This window comes from Leucoraja erinacea, chromosome 18, assembly GCF_028641065.1.
Source record: "Leucoraja erinacea ecotype New England chromosome 18, Leri_hhj_1, whole genome shotgun sequence".
Lineage (NCBI taxonomy): Eukaryota > Metazoa > Chordata > Chondrichthyes > Rajiformes > Rajidae > Leucoraja > Leucoraja erinaceus.
In genome coordinates this window covers 6,879,092-6,900,407 of record NC_073394.1, presented here as the reverse complement: position 1 = coordinate 6,900,407, position 21,316 = coordinate 6,879,092, and the positions used below count along the sequence as shown (strand labels likewise).

The 21,316-nt window shown below is 48.4% G+C and overlaps 1 protein-coding gene across 2 annotated transcripts in view; it reads right to left on the bottom strand.

Moving 5' to 3' along the window:
• Window positions 1–2,216: 2,216 nt before the first annotated feature.
• LOC129705600 (src substrate cortactin-like) overlaps window positions 2,217–21,316 on the bottom strand; it is a 41,571-nt gene continuing 22,471 nt past the window's right edge. The window contains exons 7-16 of one of the 2 annotated variants that reach the window (XM_055649213.1): window positions 20,084–20,194; window positions 18,392–18,502; window positions 12,218–12,328; window positions 10,595–10,650; window positions 9,756–9,825; window positions 8,558–8,706; window positions 7,601–7,768; window positions 6,816–6,978; window positions 4,599–4,670; window positions 2,217–2,984 (exon numbers count right to left, since the gene is read on the bottom strand). In XM_055649213.1, coding sequence (XP_055505188.1) covers window positions 2,848–2,984; window positions 4,599–4,670; window positions 6,816–6,978; window positions 7,601–7,768; window positions 8,558–8,706; window positions 9,756–9,825; window positions 10,595–10,650; window positions 12,218–12,328; window positions 18,392–18,502; window positions 20,084–20,194 — 1,148 coding nt within the window. In that variant the 3' untranslated portion in view covers window positions 2,217–2,847. The remainder of the gene's footprint in view (window positions 2,985–4,598; window positions 4,671–6,815; window positions 6,979–7,600; window positions 7,769–8,557; window positions 8,707–9,755; window positions 9,826–10,594; window positions 10,651–12,217; window positions 12,329–18,391; window positions 18,503–20,083; window positions 20,195–21,316) is intronic. The other variant, XM_055649214.1, reaches the window with a different exon arrangement.

Below are 21,316 nucleotides of genomic sequence, written 5' to 3'. Positions count from 1 at the left end.
CATTTACCTACAAGCCTGTACGTCTTTGGAGTGTGGGAGGAAAACCAAAGATATCAGACAAAACCCACACAGGTCACGGGGAGAACGTACGAACTCCGTACAGACAGCGCCTGTAGATCTCCGGCGCTGTGAGGCAGCAACTGTACCGCTGCGCCACCGTGGGCAATTTAAACCCAGGTTGCTCGGGGGAAAACTTAATGTAATGTTCCAACAACTGAAGAAAAGCATTGCCATTGGAGCCAACATCAGCAGAGTTAAAGGGTTGCCAAGCAACCAGATGAATCACAGATTCTGTACATGCCAAAATCACAACAATCTAGACGTTCGCAGCAAAGACTCCACGTCCTGGTTGTTATGTCAATTGGCACAGTGGGGCATTGCCAGAAACAATAAGAGAATACAGCAGGGGAAACATCAATATTAGGAGCAACACAGCTCACCAGGTCCCATGCAGTCTTAGAAAGATCCAAGCTGTCGAATTTGTAGATTTAATCCCAAGCATTTTTTGGGCTACGAGTCACATCCAACCTCTTCACCTTCCAGCTGATTTGCTTTAGTTTAGTTTAGAGATACAGCGTGGAAACAGGCCCTTCGGCCCACCGAGTCCGTGCTGACCAGTGATCCCCGTACGTTAACACTGCCCTACACACACACACACACACACTGGGGACAATTTATAATCTTTATGGTGGCACAGCGGTAGAGTTGCTGCCTTACAGCGCCAGAGATACTGGGTCAATCCTCATTACCGTACCGTGATGTCTGCATTGAGTTCGTGCGTTCTCCCTACGACCGCGTTTCAATGGGTCAGGCAGCAACTGTGGAGGGAATGGACAGATAACGTTTCAGGTCAGGACCCTTCTTCAGATTAGCAACCCGACTCAAAACATCACCAGCCGGTCCGAAGAAAAAAACGTCGCCGGTCCATTCATTCCCCAGTTGCTGCCTGAGCCCGAGTTCCCCCAGCACGTTGTGCGTTTTGCTCAAGATTCCAACATCTGCAGTCCCTTGCTTCTTCTCCATGCCACGATTAAACGCGTGGCTTTGCCAAATGGTAGCTGACGAAGCCGAGTGCTCAGTTTGCCATTGTGTTTTGTGTCCTCTCACCCAGACGGTGTCCACGCTTCTCTGCAATTTCTTGCGGTCTTGGATGGAGCTGTTCCCAAACCGTGCTGGGATACATCCCGATAAAATGCTTTCTCCGGCGCATCTGTAGAAGCCTGGTGAGGGGAGCCAGTGACACCGGATGCAAGGGCCGGTAGGAGAGTGAACCCCGGGGTCTTGCCGTCCACGACTGCAGGAGGCAGGGAATTCCACAGGGTCTTGTCCCGAAACGTCACCTATTTCCTTCACTCCATAGATGCTGCCTCACCCGCTGAGTTTTCTCCAGCATTTTTATCGACCTTTGATTTTTCTAGCAACTGCAGTTCTTTCTTAAACACACCTATATGTAACTCTCTGTTGAAAACATCCAGTGAATTGGCCTCCACTGCCTTCTGTGGCAGAGAATTCCACAGATTCACAACTCTGGGTGAAAAAGTTTTTCCTCATCTCAATCCTAAATATCCTACCCCATATTCTTAAACTGTCCGACCTCTGGTTCTGGACTCCCCCCAACATTAGGAACATTTTTCCTGCATCAAGCCTGTCCAATCCCTTAAGAATGGTATATGTTTCTATGAGATCCCCTCTCATCCTTCTAAATTTCGGTGAATACAAGTCCAGTCGACCCACTGTCGATCAATGATTAGATCGGTCCATCAGAGGAATCTTGATTTCATCTGGACTGAGATTTAAACCCCTGTCCTATGGTGCGAGTTCATTCCAAGAGTTCTCCCCGAGTTTGCCCTGATCGAACTCGGAGATTTATGGTAATGGCCACTCGTCGGTACTCAGGGCTCTCGTGGACATTTTTCACCATGTTGAAAAATCTTCACGCGTCTTCCCGTGCTTACCTGCCGTTAGCGCTAAGAGACGTCCCCAAGCTCCGACGTACGCGCTATGTTCATTCTCCATGCTTACCACGAGTTAGATTTTTTAAAAACTCGGTAGAGCTCTTGGAATGAACTTGCACCGTGGGCCAGGGCTATTAGTGAAATCAAATACCGGGAATTATTTTGTCTTGGGAATGATCTGGCATTGTGAAATCAGGAATATTTATGCAAAATTAAGAAACCAAAGTAAATGGGGAAAAAAAGCACAAGAGATCCCATGAGGGTAGTGCAATAAAACCAGTTTAATTCTTGATGAACAGTATTGAAAAAGGCAACTTTTATTAAAAAACCCAAAGCCATTTCTGATGCAGAGAACACAGTTCTAAGCAGAAAACAAGTCTCCAAAACAAAGGCAAAGAGGTAAAAACTAAAAGATAATATGAATTCAATGCTTTCACTATTAGCAAGTGGGACAATAAAGATTTCAAATGAAAGGCAAGGCTAAAACTAGGAATAAAGTTAGCAATGATAAACAACCGTATTCATTTCAGTTAAACACCTAAGTTGGTCATTGAGAAGCATTTGGCTTTGATGTGCAGTAAGCACCCATTGTTGACGTCAGACTTCCCATGTGGATGCCATGTTGGTACTACTGGTAGATGTTGCCCTTGATTAGAAAGTGCATTCAACCTTTCTCTGTTGGTCAGCAATGCTCCCCTTTCCAAAGGCAAGTGGAACATTAACCCGAAGCTCCCAGCCCTGGGGCTTTTAAAGACGTTCTTGTGATGACGCGATGCATAATTGCAACTCTCGGGAGAAAAAGAAAAAAAAACTTTATTCCCAAACTGAACACAATTCATGCCGCATCGATTCGGAATTGCACATTCGAAGGACACCAGCGGGGAAAAGCACTTCACTGCTTCAGCTCAACGTAGTTTGCAGGGAAGAGTCCGTATCTGCCTCTGCATTCTCCCCGCCACCACCCCTCGTCGATCATCTCAATGCTGGTAATCATGTCGTCCGGGTCAAAGGAAATCTCATCGTCACCAGCTGGAAAAAAAAAAAAAAAAAAAAAAAAAAAATTGGAAGCAATATTATTTTTTCACAAGAGGTACAGACTGCTTAAGGGCCTGTCCCACTTTCACGAGGTAATTCACGAATTCTCCCGAGTTTTCCCCTCGATTCAAACTGGCAGAATGTTCGTAATGAGCCCATAGGTGATTGTGGATATATCGTAGCGGCTTGTTATGCCAGCTGTAGGTACTCTGGGCATCAGGCAAGTCGGGACTATTTTTCCAGCCCGATAAAAAATATCCACGAGTAAAAAAAAAAAATGTCGGGATGAAAGAAATTGCAACTTTAACTCGTAAGGAGGGCATCGAACTAGTTGTGGGAATTCGTAGACATATTTGTAGGAGTTCATGAACATAGTCGTGGAAGGTTATAGGAGTTCGTAGATTACCACAAACTTGTTTTTTTTTTGTTTTTTTTAGGTCCTTTAAACTCGGCAGAGGTCTTGAATTAAGTCGTGAAAGTGGGACTGGCCCTTTACGTTGAAAATTCATGATGTAGACACAGACTGTTTGATCGATTGAAAGATACAGCGTGGAAAGATGCCCGTACAATGATCTCGACAGCTACCTTGCCCGGTAGTCATCACAGGCCCAGAGTCCAGGGCGACCATCGAACGATCACCCGTTCACTCTCGTTGTGTTATCCTATGTTCAGCCTGCACCCCTTGCACGCCAGGGCCAATTAACATACAAAACCCACACGCCTTCGGGGTTGTGGGAGGAAACCGGAGCATCCGGAGGAAACCCTTGCGGTGGTCGTGCAAACTCCACAAAGACAGCGCCCGGAGTCAGGATCGAACCCGGGTCTCTGGCGGTGCGAGGCAGCAGCTCTACCTGTTGCGCCACCGTGCCGCCCAAGTCGGGCTGGCGTCCATTCCAGCCTCTTGTCATCCTATCTCTATCAGTCCCATCAGCACATTAAATCCAGACTTTGGCATTTCATAAAGTTTGACTACTTTATGGCAAAACATAGAAATACCATTTAAAAGGGGCAAGCTATTATTAACACAAAATTCAAATGCATTTTTCGCCCATATTTGATACATACACCCAAGGCATTGGTACTTTACTTTGGTATTTTGCCATCATTTCTGCACTTTGCTCTCTTCATATTTATAATGTTCCCAATCGAGGAAAGAAGTTCAATCTATTTCATCTGCCTCGATGACTAGAAATCAAGTCCTGGAATAAACCTAACAATTTCCTTTTAGTGGAAACAAGGAACTGCAGAAATGCTGGTTTACACAAAAGGACACAAAGTGCTGGAGTAACTCAGAGGGTCAGACAGCATCTCCGGAGAACATGGATAGGTGACATTTTGGGTCGGGACTCTTCTTTGCACTCATGAGTCTGAAGAAGGGTCCTGATCCGAAACGTCACCTATCTACCTTCTCCAGAGATGCTGCCTGACCTGCTGAAGTTCTCCAATTCCTTTTAGTAATCCTTCATACTACTTTTAGTAGTCACTCCTTGATGTATTATACACAGACCAGCATTATTCACTGGATACATAGCCGCATTGTATTAAGGAGAGGAGTTATGATGGAAGTCGACACCTGTGCAATAATCTCGAGAACGGCCTTGTACTCACCAGCTTGGTAGTCATAGAGGGCCACTGCAGTTATTCCATACTCATTCCCATACTCTGCATAAGTGGGCTCATCTGCAACAATAAACAAAGGCTGAATGGTTTCTCCTTAATAGTTCAAAGAAGAAGTACAAAAATACATTTATGGGGGGGAGGAGGGGGGGGTTGATTTTTAAAAAGACAGTCTTACCAAACCAGATCCTTTAATATCAAGTATAGGAAGGAATTGCAGATGTAAACGGCATTCGGATAGAACATGGAAGGAACAGCAAACGGTGGTTTACACCGAAGATAGACACAAAAAACTGGAGCAACTCAGCGGGTCAGACAGCATCTCTGGAGAAAAGGAATATGTGACTTTTCAGATCCAGTCCCTTTTTCAGAAAGGTCTTGACCCGAAAAGTCACCTATCCCCTTTCACCGGAGATGCTGTCTGACCCGCTGAGTTACTCCATCTTTTTAAGTTTATCTTTCTTCAATATTAAGCCAGTTACAATATGATGGTCCTTGGGCAGGTTTGGTTTAGCTCAACACTAAAGCATGGAAACAGGCCCTTCGGTCCTCCCACTCCATGCTGCCTCGGCAAGGCACCAGCGAAGAGCCTCACCCCGGTCACTCCCCCTTCTCCCATCAAGCAAGAGGTACAGAAGTGTGAAAACACACACAGCATCAGATTCAGGAACAGTTTCACCATATCAGTAGAACCTTTATTCGATAGAATCTATCGATTCTACCAACAACTAGAGAGCAGTCCTGAGCTTCCCACCCCATTGGAGACCCTCAGACTACCTTTAATCGGACTTGATCGTGTACTAAACGTTATTCCCTTTATCATGTATCTGTACACTGTGGAGGGCTCTGTTGTAATCATATATTGTCTTTCCGCTGGCTGGTTAGCACGCAACGAGCGCTTTTCACTGTACCTCGGCACACGTGACGATAAACGAAACTCGGAACTCACCGCTGGTCGGGAAGTAAGATCCCACATCTAGACAATGTACAAGACACTTGTACACTGTCTAGATGAGTGGTGCTGTGCGATTTTACCGAGTTGAATGCAAAACAAAACATGTATTTCACGTGACAATAAAATATAACTAAATCACTGAATTATATTTTATGCAGATTCTATAATAGTTTTCGTGAAAGTAGTGAGTTTAGTTACACCGAGCTACAGTGAAAATATTTGTTTCATGTTATCCAAACCGCAGAAAGACAATACTTGATTATAAACCACATACATTGTGAGGAAACCAGCGGTTTAGTTTAGAGATACAGCGCGGAAAAAGGCCCTTCTGCCCACCGGGTCTGCACCGACCAGCGACCCCCGCACATTAACACTATCCTACACACACTGGGGACAATGTTTACATTCACACCAAGCCAATTAACCTACAAACCTGCACGTCTTTGTGGAGTGTGGGAGGAAACCGAAGATCTAGGAGAAAACCCACGCAGGTCACGGGGAGAACGTGCAAACTCTGTACAGACAGCACCCGTGGACGGGATCGAACCCGGGTCTCCGGCGCTGCAAGCACTGTAAGGCAGCAACTCTACCGCTGCGCCACCGTGGTCTGGAATTACGATTACGTACCAGTGTTTACATTGGTTCCAACCTCTATAAAGTAGTTAGTTACTTTAGATTATTGTCACATGTGCGGAGGGAGGTACAGTGAAAAGCTTTGTTGTTTCATGCTATCCAGTCTGCAGAAAGCCGATACATGATTACAACCAAACCATTCACTGTGTGCAGACACAGGCCAAAAGGAATAATTTTTAATGCGAGATAAAGTCCAGTAAAGTCCGATTTTTGGGTTCTCCAGTGAAGTAGATAGTAGTTCACCACTGCTCTCTGGTTTTGATAGGATGGTTCAGTCACCTGATAACCACTGGGAAGAAACGGTCCCCGAATCTGGAGGTGTGAGTTTTCAAACTTCTGTACCTCTTGCCTGATGGGAGAGGGGAGAAGAGGGAGTGACTGGGGTGAGACTCGCCCTTGGTTATGCTGCCGGCCTTGCCGAGGCAGCGTGAGATGTGGATGGAGTCAACGGAAGGGAGACTGGTTTGCGTGATGGTCTGGGCTGCGTCCACAATTCTCCGCAGTGTCTTGCGCTCTTGGGATGGAGCCGTTCCCAAAGCCGTGCGGTGATGTAAAGCAAGGACAACGGGGAAAGTGGTCAGTGAGTTTACACTGAGATAGAGATGACTGTGAGCAGTTACCTTGTTGGTCGACCTGACTTTCATCAGGCATCTGGTACACTGCCTCCTGCTCGTACACAGCCTCCTGGTACTGCGGCTCCTCCACATCTGCCTGGAGTTCTGCGCTGTAGATGTCCCCATCATACCTCTCTTCCGCAGCTTCCTCGTCTTCCTTCAAGGGCGTCTGCAGATAAAAAAAAAAGTTTAGAAGCCTCTTTCAACTAGTAGCCCTTGTACAATCCTCCCAGCGCACATCTCCGCTCATGGAGGTTAAATACCACCAAGCAACTGACTGTCCGACAGGCACTGCTGATCTAATCCCTGGAGACTCCATGGATTAAAGATTAATGCATAAAATACTGTAAGGTATTCGGGGGGGGGAGGCAGTTCCCAGAGAAGAACAATTAGGCCATTCGGCCCATCGAATCTCCTCCGCCGTTCAATCACGGCTGATCTATCTCTCTCTCTCAGCTCCATTCTCCCGCCTTCTCCCCATAACCCCCGACACCCGTACCAATCGCGAATCTGTTCTAAAAATACCCAATAACTTGGCCTCCACAGCCGTCTGTGGCAAAGTATTCCACAGATTCACCACCCTCCAGCTAAAGAAATTCCTCCCCGCCTCCTTCCCAAAGGAGGCTGCTCACCTTGAGGTTATTCCAAGGTCGTGCCCTCTGGTCCGAGGCTCTCCCACTGATGGATCCGGTTGCAACCCGAGACGTTCCCTATTTGAATCCACAACATTCACACACACAGACACACACACACTGTGCATCAAATGTCCAGTGCAATTGATCACAACGTACCTCGTAAATAGTGTTGGGCACTCTTGGTTGCTCCACGGGTGCAGGAGTGGGAGATGGAGTGATCACAGGGGCTGGAGCAGGGGCAGGGGCAGGGGCTGGAGCAGGGGTGGGTGCGGGCGCTGGCACTGGCACGGACACTGGAGACGGCTTCCTCACGGATTCTTCTTCCTGTGGCCCCAAAAACAAAAAATAGTCCCCATTATGGAATGGGATACTTTATTGTCACATGGGGCAGGGCTCAGTGGAACTCTTTGCTTGTTCACCCAAGGTATACAAATAGTGGCTACATAAAGGGCAGTGATATAAAGTCACAAATCACGCTGGCTCCTCCTTTGTCAGTGTCCCCTCCCCCCCGCACCGAGGTTCCACCAGGCCGGGTCCCCATTGTCCACTGTTTTATGAACCCCCCCACACACACACACTGGGATCTCCATTGTTCTTCCCCCACGAAGGTACAGGAGCCTGAAATCTGCAACATCCAGGAACAGCTTCTTCCCCACACCCATCAGACTATTAAACACAACTTCAAACAAACTGAACTATAACAGCACTTTATCTGTTTATTTATGTATATCTCTATATACACACACACACATATACTCTGGTATATGGACACACTGATCTGTTCTGCATTTATGCCTACAATATCCTGTTGTGCTGCAGCAAGCAAGAATTTCATTGCCCTATCTGGGACACATGACAATAAACTCTCTTGACTCGACTTAGTGTTAGTGAATAATTTCAGGCAGCGGAAGCTTACTGAGTGCACTGTAGACTCACCCACTGGATGAGTTGGCCAGAGTCTTGACAGACCCCAACATTATACATCTTTGCATTCCAGAAAGCAAAGCCTGTGACACCGCCCTAACACTGGTATGACCTGCAACGGGAACTGCAGTGGTGGGGGGGAGAGGGGTTACATGCAAAACATGTCTTCAGCGGAGCCTCCCCTCCTACCTCCAGTTTCCTCTTGGCCTCTTCCTGTTCTTTCCTCTCGCCAGCCTGGCGCCGAGCTCGCTCCTCTCCGACCTTCTTCCGATCTTCCTCCTCCTTCGCTTTAGCGATGTTCTCAAACTTGGAGCGGATGCTGCTGGCACTGGCGTTGGCTGCAGAACAAACGAAACCCAGAGTTGCAAACCGTCTCTCCGGCACCGGCGAGCGCACGCGGAGATAGAAACAAAAACGCAAGCATCGTCGATCTCCCCCGCGGCAGGGCGATGCAACGGTAGAGTCGCCGCCTCACACCGCCCGAGACACGGGTTCCATCCTAACCACGGGTTGCCGTCTGCACGGATTTTGTTGTTTGTTCTCTCCAAGGATAAGGGGTCGGCCATTTAGAACAGAGACGAGGAAAAACAATTTTTAACCCAGAGAGTTGTGAATCTGTGGAATTCTCTGCCTCAGAAGGCAGTGGAGGCCAATTCTCTGGATGCTTTCAAGGGAGAGTTGGATCGAGCTCTTAAAGATAGCGGAGTCAAGGGATATGGAGAGAAGGCAGAAACAGGGTACTGATTGGGGATGATCAGCCATGATCACAGTGAATGGCGGTGCTGACTCGAAGGGCCGAATGGCCTACTCCTGCACCTGTTGTCTATTGACCATGTGGGTTTTCTCCGGGTGATCGGTTCCCCCCCCCACGTTCCAAAGACGTGCACGTTTGTAGGTGAATTGGCTTTCTGTAAATTGTCCATAAAGCAAAACATGGAACTTGTGCGAATGGGTGATTGATGGCCGGCCGGGGACTGGTGGGCCGAAGGGCCTGCTCCCATGCTGTATCTCTGAAAATAATCTAAATAGTGGTGTGGGAAGGAACTGCAGGTGCTGGTTTCAACCGAAGGTAGATACAAAATGCTGCAGTGACTCAGCGGGGCAGGCAGCATCTCTGGAGAGAAGGAAGGGGTGACGTTTCGGGAAGGGTCTCGACCCGAAACGTCACCTAAAAGTTTGCAGACCGCAAAAAAAAAACAAGCATTAACAGGACCAACAAGTCAAGAATCAGGATTGGTGACAAGACCAGGACCAGGGGGAGGGGGAGGGGGGAGGGGAGGGGGAGGGGGAGGGGGAGGGGGAGGGATGAAGGACCATGTTGCAGCATCAGCAACAGATAACAAATTGTAATGAACAGGGTCATTCATGCAGTAATGTTCACACAGACCTGCTTCCACTGGCTTAGTCTTCTGATAAGCTGGTGACAGCCGCTCTATATCATCAAAGGAGGCTGCACTCTGTAATCAGAATGTTCGATAATTAGATGCTGAGAGATCGAGAGAGGGGAGAGATGGAGGGGGAGAGCGGGGAAATGAAGAGAGAGGAGAGATGAAAGAAGAGGGAGAGAGGGGGAGAGCAAGAACGAGGGGAGAGAGGGCAAGAGAGAGAGAGATAGAGAGAGAGACAGAGAGAGGGCAAGAGAGAGAGAGGGAGAGAGAGAGGGCAAGAGAGGGGGGAGAGGGGTGGAGAGGTTAGAGGCCAGCTAGGATCTAAAATCTGGCTTCACCCACCCCGTGGGGATCATACAGCTTGGAGCAGAGTGGAGACCCTCTAGAGTCAGCACGCTAGCACTACTAGAGTGAAACAGACTGGAGGGCCCAGCAGCTTTGTCTGCCCATTATCGAGTCTGAACTCAATGCGAGCACAGCACTGCTCTGGGGTAAACAGACAGGAGCAGCTCATGCCACAGAGTCATAGAGTGCTACAGTGTGGAAACAGGCCATATGGCCCAACTTGCCCACACCCGCCAACATGTCCCAGCTACACTAGTCCACCTGGTCCATATCCCTTCAAACCCGTCCTATCCATGTACCTGTCTAATTGTTTATTAAACAATGGTACACTCGCTGCCTCAACTATCTCCCCTAGCAGCTTGTTCCATGCACTCACCATCCTTTGTGTGAAAAATTTACCCCTCTTTATTCCTATTAAATCTTTTCCCCCTTCATCTCGGACCTCTGTCCTCTGGTCCTCGATTCCCCAACTCTGGGCAAGGGGCTCACTCACCTTGTCCATCCGGTCCTTCTGCACTCCGTATTTGCCACCGAATCCCTTCGAGTAATCTGGAGTAAGAGACGGATAAGATAAGTCTCGCTGCCCCAGATGAGATACTCGGGAACAATGAGAGTGGCCATGCATAACTCAAAGATGGCGGCCGGACTAGATGCAAGAAGGCCAAGGGGTTGATTATGTTCAATTAGCTCAGCCATGAGAGGGGAAAAAAAGACCGACATACTGCCAGAGAATATTAATCCATCGCTTTGTTTCGTGCCTTTTGATGTCAATAAGCAGAGTCGGCAACACATCACGGTAAATGAGATGCTGAAGTGAATTGCCTTATTACTTTAGACATGCTTAATCAGGCGTTTAAAGAGGTACTGATGGTTTGAATGGGATAAACATGTACATGCAAAAAAGCAAAACACAATCCACAGATAAAGACAGGACAATGACAGTGAAATGCTTCCACTTTGCCACACAGACCTTCTCGGCGTTTCACAGTGATGCCAGGAGCTCGGTGGGGGTGGGGGCGAGGGCAGCGAAGCCTCGCGGGTCAGTGGGAACCTCGTGCAGTCGATGAGGGAGGACCACCCTGAGCGGGGGGGGGGGAAGAACACTGGAGGACCCAGCATTGTGGGACCCCCTCCATGTGGGGGGGGTGGGAGAGAACAATGAACAATGGAGGATCCGGCATGCGGGGGGACTTGGACAGAGTGGATGTGGAGAAGATGTTTACACAACTGGGAGAGTCTAGGACTAGAGGTCACAGTCTCAGATTTAAAGGACGTTCTATTACGAAGGAGGGGAGGAGACATTTCCTTAATCAAAGGGGGGTGAATCTGTGGAATTCTTTGACACAGGAGGCTGTGGATATTTTTACAGCAGAGGTAGATAGATTCTTGATTAATGTGGGTGTCAGGGGTTATGGGGAGAAGGCAGGAGAATGGGGTTGGGAGAGAGATAGATCAGCCATGATTGAATGGCAGAGTAGACTTGTTGGGCCGAATGGCCTAATTCTACTCCTATTCCTTATGGCCTTTTGACCACTGTGAGCCACTATTTGTATACCTTGGGTATGTGAGCGAAGTATTGCACGGTGACTTGTCCCATGCGACAGGAAAGTATTGCATTTTATTCCATTGACTGTTATCCCAGAAAACAAAACCCTTGGCTTTATTCTGACCCCACCCCAGAACAAGATAGTCCGAGGGTCACCAATGAGGTAGATGATAGTTCGGGACTGCTCTCGGATTGTGTGTGGTAGGGTGGTTCAGTCGCCTGATAACAGCTGGGAAGAAACTGTCCCTGAATCTGGAGGTGTGCGTTTTCACACTAGTTTACCTCATGCCTGATGGGAGGGGGGAGAAGAGGGAGGGGCCAGGGTGGGGCTCGTCCTTGATTGTGCTGCTGGCCTTGCCGAGGCAGCGCGAGGTGTAGATGGAAGCGTGGAGCAACGCTAATCTGCGCGGCCAGGATTCGGATCACTCGCCAACGCTAGGCAACGGGATGTTACGTTACAATTGTGGGGCCCGTTCCCACGCTGTATGGCCCCAGCTGCCGAGAAGGTCTGTGCTGGAAGGTAGAGCATCTTTGCACAACCCAGGAGCACCCTGGCGATGGACCCCGTGCCTTGTTGAGACTCGTGCTTGGACAGCTCCTCCTTGTACTCGAAGCCCACCGCAGATTTATCCTGATTCTCGGTGTCAACACCGTACTTCCCGCCGAAACCTCTCTTATAGTCTGTGAATCCACAAGCAACCAAGATCAAGAATGACAACAGCAAAACAAGCCAAGTTAGGTCAGACATCCAGAGCCATGAGGAACTGCAGGCGCTGGTTTACAAAAAGGGACACAAAGTGCTGGAGTAACTCAGCAGGTCAGGCAGCATCTCTGGAGAACATGGACAGGTGATGGTTTAGGTCGGGACCCTTCTTCAGGCTGATTGTATTAAGGAGGCGTGTTGGCGGGTGGAGAGAAAGCTGTGGGAGAGGTGAGGGTGGGACAAAGACAAGTGGATACAAAGTGAGGGGGGGGGGGGGGGGGGGGGGGGGGGAGGGGGGTTCTGATTGTCGGATGCTTGGACAAAGGCCAAAGATGACAGGAGAAGAAAGCGCGAGATGAGGATGGCGGTTGATAGGGTAGGAGCGGGGTTCAGAAGCGAGGACCCTTCTTCAGAAGAGGGGGTCCCGACCCAAAACGTCGCCAATCCATGATCCACGAGATGCTGCCCGACTTGTTGAGTTACTCCAACACTCTGTGCCCTTCACTTCAGGTCAAACGCACGACAGGTTAGAAAAGAGAACAATAACAGCACAATACAAAACAGATCACATCATAAATTAAAACTCATTCAATTTGTCTTGCTTTTTAAAGTTAGAAATATTTAGTTAAATGGCAACACCTTAAGACACAAGTTTGTAAAACGCCGTGCGGAGATCACCTTGCATGTGCGGCAAAAAGGCACCAAGGCCTACACAATTAAATGGTTAGAGGTGAAAACCGCACACACACACACAGTCAGTCTGATTATTCCTGCCCCTGAACAGCAGGAGGTTCAAATTCCAAAGACGCCATGGTCAGAAGAATCGACGGAGAGGGGGGAAAAAAAATCAATTTGAAAGCACGCATATTAAATATTAAATAACAAGACATTGCCACTTTCATTTCACTACACATCTCGTATGTGTATGTGACAAATAAACTTGACTTGACTTGACTTGGAAATGTTTCAATGCTCAGCAGGTCTGGCATCATCTGTGGAGAGTTGAACGCACATAATGTTTCAGGACTGACAGAAGTCACATTCAGACCCGAATCCTCGCCATAGTGCCATGGAGTCAAACGGCATAGAAACAAGCCCTTCGGCCCAACCTGTCCATGCCATCCAAGAAAGACTTGGAACTGCATCCATGACTTGTCGCAGCCGTAATTCCTTCTAATCCACGCTCCAGTCAGGCAGAAGCTAAATAGCGCGCACCACCACTCAGGAACAGCTTCTTCCCCATCGTCCTCGGGCTACTGAACGGTCCTTCCATACGTTAGGGTGCTGTCCGATTCACCTCCACCCCACACTGGACATTGTATGTGGATCGGGTGTGCTTCAATGCTGAGAAATCTACTCTTCACTCTGTATCTTCCCATCCGCTCTATTGGACTCTAGTTTGATACGAATGTATTCAAGTATAATATTATCTGATCGGATTGAATAGCATGTAAAACAAAGCTAGGAACCAACGTTGTATAACGTTAGTACCTCCACCAATGTAAAGCACTTTGGCCAACGAGAGTGGTTTTTTAAATGTGCTACAGAAATAAAAGTGACTTGGCTTTTCACTGTACTAATAAAACATGACCATTATAAAATTTAGACTTTAGAAATGCAGCACAGAAACTGGCCCTTCGGCCCACTGGGTTCATGCTGACCAGCGATCACCCCGTACACTAACGCGATCCTACACCTTATGGACAATTTACAATTTTACTGAAGCCAATTAACCTACAAACCTGAGGTGGACACAGAATGCTGGAGTAGCTCAGCAGGCGAGGCATCTCTGGAGAGAGGGAATGGACGACATTTCGAGTCGAGACCCTTCTTCAGACTGATGTTAGGGGAGGGGGCGGGACAAAGATAGAATGTAGGCAGAGACTATCTTTCTATCTGTCCCGCCCCCTCCCAACATCAGGTCTCAACTCGAAACACCTCTCATTCCTTCTCTCCAGATATGCTGCCCCGCACACCAACACCATCCTACACCCACTAGTGACAATTTTTACATTTACCAAGCCAATTAACCTACAAACCTGTACGTCTTTGGAGTGTGGGAGGAAACCGAAGATCTCGGAGAAAACCCATGCAGGTCACGGGGAGAACGTGCAAATTCCATACAGACAGCACCCGTAGTCGGGATCGAACCCGGGTCTCCGGCGTTGCAGTCGCTGTAAAGGCAGCAACTCTACCACTGCACCACTGTGGCTGCCCAGAAACAGGGTCAATTAAATCAATTCAGCACAATAACAATTTAAAAGACCCTTGGGAGAGGCACACAGTTAGGAAGGTTCTTAGATGGATACGGTCAATTGTGGGCTAATGGGACGAGGCTGGTAGGTCAGCTTGGACCAGCATAGCCAAGTTGGGCCAAAGGGCCTGTTCCTGTGTTGTTCTGTGATTGCAGAAAGTTGTGACCACTGCCCAGTCCATGATCGGCTCTGACCTCGCTACCATCGAAGGGATCTATCGCAGTCGCTGCCTCAAAAAGGCCGCCGACATCATCAAGGACCCACAAAACAATAAATAAATAAAAAGGCGCGGCCCTGTCCAGTCGCCGTTGTGGCAGCTCTGTGAAAATTGTGTGTTTTTAACTTTCATGTTCCTTTAACATATTTACATTCTGTTTGTAGTTTGTTTGGTTGTTTGTTTGTTTGTCTTTTTGCACCATTGCCACTTTTCATTTCACTGCACATCTCGTATGTGTATGTGACGAGTAAACTTGACTTGACACCATCCTAGCCACACACTCGTCTCTCCGTTGCCATTGGGAAGAAGGTACAGGAGCCTGAAATCTGGTACATTCAGGTTCATGAACAGCTTCTTCCCCACAGCCATTAGGCTATTAAACACACCATCAAACAAACTCTGAACAATAACAGCCTATTGCACTTTATCTGTTTATTCATTATATATATGTATATGTATATACATGGTCTATGGTATATAGACACACTGAACTTTTATCTCTGTATGTTTACATATTCTGTTGAGCTGCAGCAAGCAAGAAGATGTCATTGTCCTATCTGGGACACACGACCATAAAACTCTTGACTCTTGGCTCTGACTCTATGACTCAAAAAGCAAGTTAGGTTAAGTTATTAGTGTTTGCTTAGGAATGACACCATGTGACTTCAGCAGAGAACTCGGCAAACTGGTTTAACCGGCAGGAGGGATGGGAGGCAATTCATTCCTTTCTATTTGTCAAGTCCTCACAGAAATTAAATCCTTGTTACACAAAAAAGCTGGAGAAACTCAGCAGGTGCAGCAGCATCTATGGAGCGAAGGAAATAGGCAACGTTTCGGGCCGAAACCCTTCTTCAGACTTCGTCTGAAGAAGGGTTTCAGCCCGAAACGTTGCCCATTTCCTTCTTCGTCTGAAGAAGGGTTTCGGCCCGAAACGTTGCCCATTTCCTTCGCTCCATAGATGCTGCTGCACCCGCTGAGTTTCTCCAGCTTTTTTGTGTAACCTTCGATTCTCCAGCATCTGCAGTTCCCTCTTAAACAATTAAATCCTTGTGTCCGATTTCAGAGTGGATTTACAGGAGTCGCCTTTGCGGGGGGGGGGGGGGGGGGGGGGGGGGGGAGTAACAATACAGCACAAAACCGACTGAAAGATGATTTTACTCAGAGTTTTTCTCCCTGCAGGGGAAGCAGTGCTGGAACTGTCTGAAAGTAGGACTGGCAGGAATAGTACAGCAGGGCTTTCAAAAGGGAAGATAGATACAAAAATCTGAAGTAACTCAGCGGGTCTGGTAGCATCTCTGGAGAAAAGGAATAGGTGGCGTTTTGGATCGAGCCCCTTCTTCAGCCATGATCACATTGAATGGTGGTGCAGGCTCGAAGGGCCGAATGGCCTACTCCTGCACCTATTGTCTATATGGACCGAGTTATAAATGGAAATTGCAGTGATGCAGGGCGGCACGGTGGCGCAGCAGTAGAGTTGCTGCCTTACAGCGCCAGAAACCCAGGTTCGATCCTGACCACGGGTGCTGTCTGTAGGGAGTTTGTACGTTCTCCCCCTGACCTGCGTGGGCTCCGTCTGGGTCCAAAGACGTACAGGTTTGTAGGTTAACTGGCTTGGTAAAATCCCTAGTGTGTACGATAATGTTAATGTGCGGGGATTGCTGGTCGGCGCGGATTCGATGGGCCGAAGGGCCTGTTCTGTACCGTATCCCTACACTAGACGTACACTCCTGTCTCTAATTAAATCTACTTTACTTTTATTGAATGGTATAGAATATGAAATGCATTCACCACGGGGATAAAAATAAAATGACATGAACTCTTCTAGAATGGCTGGAACAGGCGCTGTGTTTGAAGTAGCCACATCGAAGAATGAAGGAGAACAGGGCTCTGTGGTATTGCATCCCAGACTAAAGCCCTTTATTGTCTTGTTTCCGCCAGCTTGCATTTTCATTGCCAGCATTTGCTAATCAACACCAGCTGCTTTGTTGTCTGTTATCCCGATAATCTTCCTAGTCAACCCGTGCCTGATATCCGCGGCCAGCCTTGGGCGTCATCACTACGCGGTTCATCGGGATTGTTCTACTGGAGGCTACAACTAGCTGAGCGCCGCAAACAGCAAACGCGTCACCAGACAAAAAAGTCTTCAGTCCGGTTAAAACAAGGGCTTTTCCTGTTCCAAACCCTTGCTGTGGCTGAACACTGTAAACCCTCACAATAACGTAATTCCACGCAGCGGATTTCCGTTAGAGCGGACAAATGCTCCCGATGCACCATCCCCTCCACTTCCGCCAGTTACCCACGTGGCGGGAACCTCCGCTCGCGGGAACGGGGAGAGCTTGCAGCATGAGCACCGGGCCCGTCCCGAACGGCCAAACTCCACACAGACAGCAGCTGTGATCAGGATCCAACCGGGGTCTCTGGTGCTGTCAGGCAGCAACTCCACCGCTGTCTTGGCATCTTATTCGGCACAGACATGGCTGGCTTTAGGGCCTGTTCTTGTGCTGCACCGTTCCATGTTCTACGTTCTCACCCAATAACCAAATCCAGATGATGAAACATTTCAGGAGCTTTAAAGCATTTTAAGCAGATTCCTCAATGTCTCCTTCAAACCACCATTTGGCTTTCAATGGTGGCAGCAACGAATGTCATGAATTCCTCCCTTTTTCACCTATTTTCACTCATCCCCCATTTTATCCCTTTGCCCAGGTCTATGAATCTGCGGAGTTACAAAGCCAGATATTGTAACGAACTGTACCGAATAATCCCCATACTTGTACACTCCAACTTCATAAGCTCATAGGTTCTAGGAGCAGAATTAGGCCATTCGGCCCATCACGTCTACTCTGCCATTCAACCATGGCTGATCCATCTTTCCTTCTCAACCCTTTTCCTCATAACCCCAGACACAGTTGCTAATCAATAGTCTGTCAATCTCTGCCTTAAAAATAACCACCGACTCAGCCTCCACCGCCTTCTGTGGCAATGAATCACCTTCTACAGATTCACCACCCACTGACTATGAAGAAATTCCTCCTCATCTCCTTTCTAAAGGCGAGTCCTTTCATTCCGAGGCTGTGGCCTCTGGTCCTAGACTCTCCCACTAGTGGAAACATCCTCTCTACATCCACTCTATCCAGGCCTTTCACTCTTCGGTAAGTTTCAATGAGATTTCCTCCCCCCCACCCCCTCATCCTTCTAAACTCCAGCGAGTGCAGGCCCAGTGCCTTCAAACGTTCATCTTCTGTTAACCCACTCATTCCTGGGATCATTCTCGTAAACATTAAATGAGCATCGATCAGGCTGTTTCGCACCATGTCTTGTGTTGGTGTTTGGGGCCAAATAAATTGCAAATTAAAACTTCTGTGACATTACCACATCCACTTTATCCAGGCCTTTCACTATTCAGTGAGTTTCGATGAGCTTCCCCCCCTCCCCTCCCCTCCCCCCCCCCCCCCCCCCCCCCCCCCCCCCCCCCCTCCTTCTAAACTCCAGTGAGTACAGGCCCAGTGCCTTCAAACGCTTGATAGAGTCAGAGGCTACACTGTGGCATTGAGCTGCCCGCCGCTCACCTTTCTGCGATTCGTGCAACTGAGTGGTCTCCTGGTGGTCCCAGCCAAAGGCGTTTTTGTCTTGTCGATCGGTCTGGACGCCAAACTTCCCACCGAAACCTTTGACGTAATCTAGTGACATCAAACGCCGTTGATTAGTACAAAAGCAAATTCTGGTTCTGACCTAATACACACACACACACACACACACAAAGATTGTCCCTAGCGTGTAGGAGGTTTGAAAGGCGATCAGAGGTCTACAAACATACGGGTTTGTGCCCCATATCATGGGGACACGGTACAATGCTGGGTGGACAGATCTCTGTGTGAAACTGGTTGAGAAGCAGCGGGACTTATTCAACATTCACTGGCACTCTCAGTCAATTCAACATCATCGTCCACATCCACCTTCCAAACCAACGCCTGCAAGTCCATCAGCCTTAATGGGTGGCACAGCCACCACCTCATGGCACCAGAGATCCACCTTCAATTCTGTTCCTCGGGTGCTGTCTGTGTGGAGTTTGTACGTTCACCCTGAGACTGCGTGGGTTTTCTCCGGGTGCTCCGGTTTCCTCGCACATCCCAAGGGCGTCCGGGTCAGCAGGTTAATTAGCCCCGTGTAAATTGACCCGGGTGTGCGGTGGGTGGAGGCGATGGTGGGGTAACAGAGCTTGTGTGAGTGGGGTGGTCGATGCGGACTCGGTGGGCTTGTTTCCATGCTGTGACTCCAAACTAAATGGGGACATGTTTAGTGTCGATCAATGATGCAGCAGTTAGTGACTCCAAGAATCCAAGTTCAATCCTGACCTTGGGCACCGTCCAAGCAGGCTTTACATTTCCTCGACGACTGCCTGAGGTGCTTCCGAATGCTCTAATTTCCTTCCACGTCACAAAAGAGGCCAATTAGCTACAATAAGTTACCTTTTATTGTGGATTAACGTCAAAGCTACCTCATTGGAGATCATCGGACTATCATCTACGTCATTGGAGACCCTCGGACAATTTTTGATTGGACTTTACCTTGTACTAAACGTTCTTCATTTTATCGTGTAAACTGTGGATGGCTCGCTTGTAGTTGAGTTTAGAGATAAGCAGTGGGTTGCAAACCAACACCATCAACGATCACTGAACTCAAGCCGACACTGATGAATTAATCAAGTGAGAGTCAAGAGTGTTTCATGTCCCAGATAGAACAATTAAATTCTTATTTGCAGCAGCACGACAGAATATGTAAACACAGTGCACTGTAAACTATAGACAGTCCAGCATCGGCTCTGACCTCCCCGCCATCGAAGGGATCTATCGCAATCGCTGCCTCAAAAAGGCAGCCAACATCATCAAGGACCCACACACTCATCTCTCCGCTGCCATTGGGTAGACGGTACAGGAGCCTGAAATCTGGCTCATCCAGGTTCAGGAATAGCTACTTCCCCACAGCCATCAGGCTATTAAACTTGCCAACAAACAGACTCTAAACTGTAACAGCCTACTGCACTTTATCTGCTTATTTATGTGTATATTGAACTGAACTGTTCAGTATTTTTGCTTACAATATTCTGTTGTGCTGCAGCAAGCAAGAATGTCATTGTCCCATCTGGAACACATGTCAATAAACATATATGCGCACACACAAGTACACACACAAAAATAAACATATATTATAGTTCATCCTAGCCCACTGCACCCATGATATGACCACAAAAACACACCAACCTTTCTGCGACTCGTGCTTCTCAGTTTTCCCTTGGTATTCAAAGCCAACGGCACTCTTGTCCACCTTATCCTTTTCCACTCCATACTTGCCACCAAATCCTTTGGAATAATCTACAGTAAAACACACCTTTTGTTAAATCAAAGCAAGAGAGTTAAATTTAAACGCAAAACACCTCACAAACTGCAGATTCACTGAAGGCCACGGGGCGAAGGGAAGCGCGTTCACGTGGCGGCCCTGTTTCCACCACCACCACCACGCACAAGGCAGACACCATTGTACGCAGATGCTGAGAAGCATGTTCAACTCTGGCTGAACAACTTCTGATCTTGTGTGTGGACTCGATAAGAAGAACTGAAGGCCCTTCAAGATGGCGGCTGCGAGAACTGAAGGCCCTTCAAGATGGCGGCTGCGACAGATGGAGGAGAGGAAAGGGGGGGGGGGGGGGGGTCCACACCCTGGGAGGTGACGAGTGTACTGGGACGGATGCGGGACACACTCAGGGTCACAGAGGCCGAACCGCGGTCTTGGGTGACGAGGGACGGTGCGTTCGCGGGTGGTGGTGTCCAGATCGAGGGGTCGGCAGTGTGGGCCGCCGGAGGTCTGCAACAGCCCGGAGCTCGATTGGATCGGGCTTCGCCGCGCCAAGAGGCCGAGCGTGCAGATCATGCGCGGCCTGCAGCGGCACGGAGCGGCGGCGGAGAACATCGAAAACATCGCCTGGCCAGGCCGACCCCTGCAACTGTGACCCAGTGCCGTCGCCAGGACAACGGGCCTTTATGTTCAAGTTAAGATTAACGTTAAAAGAAATATTTCAGACTGGAAGACTACAAGACGGGGCTGGAACCGCGTCCACTCTTGCGTATGGTCTCAGTGCAATTTACTGTTCTTACACAGTCTCAAGTGTCGAATTGGTCACACAAGATAACTATGTGTAGGGGCATCAAGCAGTAGCCTCAGACAAGTCCTACTTGTAGTCCGAGTCTCCCACACTCCCCCCTCATATTCTTTATTTCCAATCTCCCCAGGGGTAGGGAATTCCAAAGGGTCACCACCTCTGAGAGAACTTTCTTTTCAACTCTGACGTCAGTGGGCAATTTCTTAATCGGAATCTCAAAGTCAAAGTCTAAAGTCAAGAGAGTTTATTGTCATGTGTTCTTGACAGGACAATGACATTCTTGCTTTGCTTCAGCACAACAGAACATAGTAGGCATTCACTACAAAACAGATCAGTG